Here is a 9,096-nt window from a genome sequence, read left to right on the forward strand (position 1 = left end):
TCACTTGCCAGAGGAGAGAAATGGAGCAATTTGGATGCTCTGCAACCCCAGGCAGCCACTGCCAAAGCAGGGACAGACCGCACCTTCACACTGCCACGATAGTGCAAAGGGCCTGTGGCCCCAGTGCCTCTGGAGCACAGGTTAATATCAAATTTTAATAAAGACCAAACTCCTGCTGTAGTTTTCTAAGAGTTTTTCATGGGTCCTTGGTGAAAACGATTTTATGCTTTGTTCTAAAGAGTGGGAAGAGGCAAAACCACACATATTCCGCTCTTATAAGCAAAACGTAAAGTGGTTTTGATGGAAAGCATGTGCAAAATATAGGATTCAGCCTAAGGCTAAAGACAGAGAATCAGTGACTTTTATAGCTTTAAAAATTGGCTTTATGACCGTCATTAAATTAAAGTATCTCTCCTTGTGAGGGACTTTTATTTCATCAGGGGTTGCACATCTCTTGGCACAATTAGTCACCTCCAAAGTGCTGTCATCATAAAACTTACCAACTTAAATTGTAACTTAAGAAAATTGGAACAAACCCCCCACATTTTGAAAGAGAATGTTCAGTAGCAGTGAGTCTTAGACCAGGCTGGCTAGATTTATGCAAAATTTTTCTCTGTGTGATTCTCTTTTTACAAATTCCAACCTGACTAACATACAAAACATATGGTATAAATGTTCCCTTTGAAAACTTTTGTGCACTTCACTATTACACAGCTTATGAAGTTTAGAAGCCTTGGGCAAGCCAGCTAACGTATCAGAGGAACGCTTAAGAATTGTTTGTATGCTTGATTTGTTTTACAGTGCATTTGGTCTTTAGTTTTGATTGGATTGTCTTGCTGAAACATGAAGGGCATTTAGAAAGTAAGAAAGTGAATAGGATACATTTGCAACTATATGCCCAAAAGCAAGATCTTAATGTCAGAAGTAAATTATAACAACTTACGTTGCTGATGACATACATTATAATTCAAGGCTTGGCAAACTACATCAAGGTTGTTCTCACCATGATCTGACAAAAATGTCTTTAAAGTCCTGTGAGTCTTGTGTTTTTCAGGTTTATGGTAACCAGAATTTATTTATGCTAGGAATCTCATAAATAAAAAGCAAGCATTACAGAAGATAAACCTGAACCTATTTTTTTTCTAAATGCTGCTGGACCTTTCTAAAAATTAAAACATTTATGTCAATAATTGTTAAAGCGGGATGGTCCCAGTGGTGAGACAGGTTTCAGCCATCATCTTCTACTCTTGCATTTTTGGGTGACCTTGCAGTGTTTTCTAGGGATGGATCTATAAAGGACTTGGATAGTCACGTCTAAACTTGTTGCCTGTAGGAGAGAGTATCCCAGGCCTGTAAACTCTTCTGTGGGTGACATGGGGTGTGAAAATGTGGGAAGTTTTGCTTGTGAAGAGCAGAAAAGCACAGGAGACTTCATGCTCCCCTGGCACAGGGCAGCTCTCTGTGTGTATCCCAGAGGATTTTCCATCTCAGCATTGCCCTGCAGGGATCCAGTCTTGCAGGAAGACGTAGCCCAAGCTCAGGATACACAGGCGGGAGAAAGTAGGGGATAACACCCTTTCCAGTCTCTTATCCATGCAAAAACACCTGTAGTGCTCAGGCCGAGGGTATTCCAGCTCCCTGCTCTGTCTCTGACAGCAGCCCTGGCAGTGGCAGGAGCAGAGCAGTTCTCTCTGTGCAGCTCATTACACTGTCAGGAGCATCCATACCCTCTTCTTGAACATCACTGCAGCCTCCAACAATTCCTATGCAAAGGACATGTTCTCTATATTCCCTACTACTTAAGAGATTTCTCTTCCGTGGAGTTGTCAGGTCTTCCCCAAACTCTCTTAAACCTTCAGCATCCACAGACTCTTCTGACAAGTATCTCTAAAGTTAAACACAGGTTTGGTGAAGGGAAAGAAAATAAAAATCTCCTTTTATTTGTTTTAGATCTGCTCTTGTTTTAGAAGAGGGGCTGGAAAGTGACTGTTCATCCACCCTCCCAACACCACTGATGATTTTATAGATTTTTGTCATATCCCTATCACACTTTTTCCCCAAGCTGAATTATCCCAGCTTGCCTCCTTTGTAAAGGAAAGCCTTTCCAGCAGCTTAACTCATTCATCTCACAGGTATCTGGTTCAATGCCTGATCTCTCCAGTAGGATTAAACCACAAATCTCCCATTTTATGGTGACTTGACACCAAGTTTCTCTCCTGGGTAAAGTGAAACTCTCCCCCTGGTTCAGGTTTTATATAAACAGGAGAAGAGAAAGCAAGCAAGGAGTGACAGCAGCCACTTTCTGCAGGCTGCTGTTGGGGCACTTAGGGGAATGATGGACTTGTGTTTCAGTCCCTGTTCTGCTAAATACTTCACGATGTTGTACTGATTACTCCAAGCTCAGGCACCTTTTGCTCCGATGAATGAGAGCCTGGTTTAACTGCAGGGTGAATGACAACGAGGAGCAAGGTGATTGCTCCCAATTTACTCCAGTGGAAATGGCTGCCACTTTAGAATCAGACCCACCGAAACCCCAAAAATAAAAATGTTCACAAGCCTTAAATATAATAAGCCTGATTTGTCTTCATTTCAGCTGCAATCAGCAAGAAACATCCATACTGAAGTAAGCCTGAATGAAACATGAGATGGCATATTTAGGTTAACAATGGCTGAATTACTCCAGGCTTAGATTCCAGTGCAGGATTTTAGTATAAAAGTGTTCATGTCATCACTGGGTCCAGACGTTGGAACTTCCAGTTCCTGGCACGAGTGTCTCGAGATCACCACACCAAGCCCCAGCAGAAAGGCATTGTGCTGGGGCTGGACATAGCAGGGGCTTCCAAAACCCTTGGATGGGCTGGGGACACTTTGCTTGGATCACCAGCTGCTGGGGCTGCAGCTGGTTTGAATCAGCCTGATTCTGAGCATTCCATAACTCCTGAAGTTTTCATCAAGCCCAAATTTATACCTAGTCTATTAACTAAGCTCCACAGGGGGTTTGTTTATTCTGGTAGTGTACACACACCGAACCAGGTCCATTCTCTCAGCAGAGCAAAGAGATTTTTGTTTTAAAATGCAGCAATATTATCATTCGTTTTCTGAAATCCTAAATATCCCCAAGGAAAGCCCACCAAAAGTAAATAAAGCTTAGTAAACTAAAAATCCCTTAAAAGCACACCATTTAGCTTTAAAAATAATATAATTTTTGTATGGCATTGTTTGCCAATTATGTTGTCTGTGAAGTAAAATTCTGCTTCAACTCTGGTTTATACAGACAGAATCATGTGTGTGTGTGGAGCTGGTTCACAGCATATGCACAATAACTGCATCGTGCTCTGCTGGTCTAAATGAGAAATTAAAAGGGAGTTGTCACAGGAAAATTAAAAAGTGGAAGCAGTTACAAAATCTATTTAATTCAAGCTACTTATAACCCCCTGAAAAGAAACTAATGCCAATGCCTGAGAAATCATGTTGTCACCCATCAGTGACAGCAGGATTTGCTGTTGCTATTTGCATGCGCTTCAACTTCTAGAAGCAAAGCCTGGGCACAGTATTTCAAGGCACTAAGCTCTTAGTGATTAACACAAAACGTCATTATCTGTCTCTAATTGCTTCTTTTTCTGCTTGTTATTTATTTTTATTTTTGTATTGCTTCCTTTGTTACGATAGCACAGCCCATCAGTCCTGTGTTCCATGGACCAGGAGTTACTAATCTTACTTAAATCTGAAGCTTCAGGGTGCAGTCTTGACTCTGAGGTTACCAGGATGAAACACATCCAATATTGGCATTTTCCTCAGAGTCCCAGACATCTCTGACACCACTACATGAGGAAAAAACTTGCAAAACATTCAGTTCCTAGACTGCTTTACAAGAACATTTAATTCTTAGGATGGGAATGTCTAAGAAATGCCAGTTTAAGATAGAGAAACCACAGAAGCCAGTGAGCTTGAAAGTGAATGAACTTGGTGTGAGATCAGAGTTTGGCCAGCTGGGATATGTCAACATTTATGCAATAACACCTGACTGTTCAAGAGAGAATTCCAGTTCAACCTGGATATGAGTCTAAGAAACCCTTGGAGCACTGTCACTTTAATTTCTACAGAAGTTTTTCCTCAGTATATGAGTAGTAGAGATGTTATAGAATCACAGAACAGTTTGGGTTGGAAGGGACCTTAAAGATCATCTTGTTCCAGCTCCCCTATCACAAGCAGGGAACCTTCCACTAGACCAGGTTGCTCAGGGCCCCATCCAACCTGGTCTTGACCCCTTCCAGGGGTATATTTAAGAAGTGCATTAAAAGACAAGTCAAAACAAAGCTACACACTGTGCCTCTTCTCCCAAATGCCGGATTCTCAGGAAAACAGGAAGCTGTTAAGATTTGCTGGATTTAAACAAACCAAACCAAAACCAGACTCAAAGTTCTGCTGCAGAGGATCAAAACCCACAGGTTAAACTTTCCAAGAGTCAAAACCACTGAACTCACTAAACCAGAGTTGCCAGTCATTCACCAATTTGTACATTGATCAGATTATAAACCACAGGGTTTATTGGTCCAGTGTTCAATAGACACTCAGAGTAGATTTCACTTGTGTGTTCATGCGACCAAATGAAACTCTGGACATGCCAAATGGAAATACACCATCCAGCTCTCCCTTCATTGGCAGAACTTCAGCCACCCCAAACTTTGCCTCAGAGAGCATCTAGGTTGAATGCCTGCCTTACCTGTCACAGGTGTGATGGCTTCCATATCTCAGCTTAGAATTCCAAGCATCCTCTTTAGCAAACATTGAAAATATATCACCTGTCATCTCAACAGCAAAGGTTGTTCTAGAGAAAGCAGCAGTTTTCCCATTCAACATCTGTTGATATTTGAGAAAACTATGAGTTATTTGCCTCTTCCAAATACTCAAAAATACTGCAGTGTTTTAGAAAGCCCAGTGGTGGGATCAAGGGCAACTCTAGATATGGAAGCACTACTGCTGTGTCCATTACACAGCTGACAGCACTTATGATCATCAGCTAATTGGGAAAAAGTAAAACACACTTTTGTGGCTGCTTTAAAGAGCCGATGTTTTGATTTCTTTCCGTTTTTTTTTTTTTTTAAGAAATGAAACATATTTCCACATTATGTTAATTCTAAAGTAAATTTCTACTTGCTCTGTGAAAATTGAAAGTCAAATGAAAGGGAACTAATCTCAGTATCTTACTGTGGGAGAACCTGCAGCGCGAACTCAACCAAGCCATTAGACACTAGAGAAACCACATGGGAGGGAGCTGCAGGAAACGAAGCTTCATAAGTTCCACTGGTCACAGAATGACTCATTTCTTTCTTAGTTAGGATTAGCCCTTATAGGAGCAAATGGAAAAGCTGTGAGAAACTCCAGCAGGTAACTAATTACACAATGCAAAATCAAACACAGACCCTCAGATATGTTCTTTACCCCTCTTTGAGTATGAAAGTGTACTCCAGTGCCAAAAAAACAAGACAAAAAAAATTCAGAGAATCTCCATGTTTGCATATATTTTCTGATATCATTCCTTTGAAAATAATGTGGTAAGAACTGACATTTTTGTGAATATATTAATTCCTTTACTGAACTGCAAATGCCACTTGCATGGGGAGGAGAGGAAGTATGAGCCAGATGCAGAAAATTACTCCATTTGCTGGCAGTGGAGCTATTTATATGTTGACAAACAGTTGTGCCAAGAGCAGATGGATATTTTCTAGGACTGAAGAACTGCTAATTGTTTGCTGCTGTTCCTTTCAAGTTTGTGGGGGAAAGCCATTGGTGTTCTGCAGAGCAAGGCATGAAGAAAACAGTTCAAGCCATGCATTTGGCAAAGTGGCCCAGCACCTCCTCTGACAGCGTGGAGGATGCCCTGAAGCAAGAAGATGCTCTGCCAGATGTCAGCTTAACAACTCAGCAAAGCACGACCACGAGGAGCAGCACTTCCCAAATCTTCTGCAAGTCCTTCCCCAAGCTGTACAACTACTGCAGAAGTGTTCAGCGCAGCCTGCTAAACACCAAGTGCTTATAAAAATTTTTAAAGCTATTTTGGCTACCTGCGTCTCACACGTATCTGAACTATGTGGAAATATGAATGTATTTATACTAGAATGCTGGAATGATATCTGTTTAATCTGACAAGGAAAAGGCATCTTTCTATAAATCTGTATATACCTCCCCTCTGCTTGTTCATTTCTGAGGCTGAGCCATGCACTGCCCACTTACTGACACATCGAATCACATTGAAGTGTGAAACAAGCAAAGGCAGATAAAGAGAAGGAAAGTTTTTTTCTTCAAACTGAAGTGCTCTTATCCTACTTTTTTAAAAAAAAAAAAACAAAGAAAAAAACCCTCAGTATCGTGTGTCTTGATATTCTTATATATATTAGTACCAAAGTATAATTTAGTTAGCTTAAAAAGTCTCAAATCTGATTTATCTATAAGACACACTTCACAACACAAACCAATTTTGCTGTAGTAATACCATGTCAATATTTCTTGACAGAAGACAAATGTTGTTATTATTTTGCCATTTCTTACCTTTGTGAAAGTTTAGAATTTTATAAAATGGCTCTTCTTTACATGTCATTGTTGGAAAGAAAAAAAAATGGAAGCTATTCTTATATCTATCGACAGTGATGGATTCTACAGTTAGGTTAAAAATTATTCTAGCACAATACTGATGTTTAAAAAATAAAAAGTAGATGATATTTTTAATGGATATGTTCACTTTTCCTATATAAACTAAGTAAGATAAAGAAGGAGAAAAATACAAGAACTATTTTTTTTGTGTTTTGTGGTATATATTTATCTGCATGCTGTCTGCTGGAACTGTTTGTGCAAATCTGTGCAGACACAATTTCCTCTCCATAGTTGCAATCTTCAGGAAAAATAGCCTCTCTTGCCTTTGTATTCATCCTCCTCTTGGATGGACTTGATCCTTTTCACTGGGTGGGACATATTTAAAATATCATCTCTGATTTACATTTACTTTAAGGGATTACTTTTAAAAATTACTAAAATCCTTGAAAGTAAAATATTTCAAGATTTTTCTCTGTCATTTTTTAAAAATCCCTATAATGCTTAATAAACACAATTCGAGGAACCATGTCTTGCACTTCCACTTGGATGTCCTTCTTGTGCTGATGTATTCCTGTTTCTGTTTATGATTATATCTCATGCCAACACAGAAGCATAAAAGGACCTGAAACAACCACTTCTCTTTGCTTTAAACTGAGGCAGAGAAAGAGGTCACCTCCAGGATTTAGCTTTGGGATTATCTGGGTATAATTGGCAGGGAGGGTAGTAGATTTGCCCAGCTGATGTCCAGATGTAGGAGAGGTGCAGCACTGAGTCCAACGAAGAACAGGTGAGCTCATGCAACAGTGGAAATGCGTGTTTTGATATAAACTGGTCCTAAAGCTGGCCCAGGTAACCAAAGCATAAAGATGAGGGTCTCAGTGCTGTCCTGCAGAACCTCTGCATGCTACTGCTCACTGTAAAATGCAAGAAACACCATTTCTAATTTCATCCCAAGGCCAGCCATAATTTAAGGAAAGGGTAAAGAAACTGCATGAGAGCCACAGAACACTTGCAGAGAGAAATCCAAATGACTTTATTCACCAAGTTATGCACTGGCGAATCAGCATGTTACTCTGCAATATAACTTGGTCAATTTTGACCTTTGCAGAACATGTATGAATCAATTCCATCACTTCTTAACCCACCCAGGTTTCAAAAATATCCCTCCCCAAATCAGGGATGAGCAAGTGGCAGTTCACAGATTACTCACGAGGAGCCAGACATTGAGGTTTGGTATTTAAACTGCAGGAGTGCTAAGCCAAGTTACCAGTGAGCTGAATGCAAAGATATGGCTTCAAATATGGGTGCTGAATAACAAACACAAATATGCAGCTATATGATATCTGTATTTAAATGAATTATGCAGACCAGTTTCAAGAAGCTTTGAGTTTGTGGAATAGAAAGACCTCAAAGGCTATTATGATCAAATGTAACCAAAGTCACAGTGTTTATATAAATATTCACACACTTTTTTCCTTTCTGATTAATTTTTAATTGTGAAAAATCAAAGTCAAGAGAAACACTGGGCATTTTATTTCAAGCTAAAGACCACAGAATGAAAGCCTAAACATTTTCACTTATCTAAGGACCAGCTGCACTGAAATCACTGAAATTACCGCTGTGTTTTTATTTATATTGCAACAGCTATATTGGCCTAAAACTGACACAAAGGGAGAATTAGGCCATATATTTACATTCAGCACATTCTATGGCTCACTTTCATGCTGATTATTTTGATATGTTTCCCAGCTCCATGCTGTGTAAGTAGTTGTGGATGATTATTCTGCATTACAGCAGCTATATGAATGGTCTATCAATTCTTGTATAAAAGTGAATATAACCTGTATTCTGAACCCTAAAAACAACCTCCATTTTGCCTTAATCCTGTGCATTATACAAGCAGAACACAAAAAAATTTACCCTAAAAATAAATTACCTGAACTTTAATCTGAAAATTGTACAACTCCATCACCGTATTTCAGAGAATTTAGGATTATTTTGTTTGTTTGTTTTCCATCTCTGTTTTGTTCCTGGCAGAGGCACAATGTCCCACAGAGCACATTGCATACATTCTGAGGTATAAACTGGGGATACAGCAGGGTCAGTGAAAAGCAGGGCATATTTCAGTGCCTATTCCTGTAAAATTACCATGATTCTCTCTTTCTTTATCTTCCACCAGAGACACTAAGCAGATGATTTTGCAAAGACTTATGGATTCATTAAGTTTGAACCATGCCACATGTTCCTCCAACTTCAACAGAATTGCTCACATACTGAATTTAAGCACATACTTAACTGTTTTCTGTATTAACTCTCTGAATTCTGTATTGAATTCATGAGCAGTTTTCCCTGCTTTCTTGTATATTTTAAATGCAACCAGAGATCCAAACCACTGATCTTTATATTATATAAAATAAAATAAAATCTATGAAGGTGGCTCATATGTTGCTTTAATACATAAAACATTTAACTTGATTAGATTTTTGGGGAGAGGCAGTGGCAGCA

The 9,096-nt window shown here is 39.4% G+C and overlaps 1 protein-coding gene across 1 annotated transcript in view; it reads left to right on the forward strand.

Moving 5' to 3' along the window:
* The window catches only part of HNMT (histamine N-methyltransferase), a 65,476-nt gene extending 56,667 nt beyond the window's left edge, over window positions 1-8,809 (forward strand). Inside the window, exon 6 of the mRNA XM_017830214.1 lies at window positions 8,771-8,809. Coding sequence (XP_017685703.1) covers window positions 8,771-8,787 — 17 coding nt within the window. The 3' untranslated portion in view covers window positions 8,788-8,809. The remainder of the gene's footprint in view (window positions 1-8,770) is intronic.
* The last annotated feature ends 287 nt before the right edge of the window (window positions 8,810-9,096 follow it).

The sequence above is a fragment of the Lepidothrix coronata genome, unplaced genomic scaffold, assembly GCF_001604755.1.
Source record: "Lepidothrix coronata isolate B3197 unplaced genomic scaffold, Lepidothrix_coronata-1.0 Scaffold175, whole genome shotgun sequence".
Taxonomy (NCBI): Eukaryota; Metazoa; Chordata; class Aves; order Passeriformes; family Pipridae; genus Lepidothrix; species Lepidothrix coronata.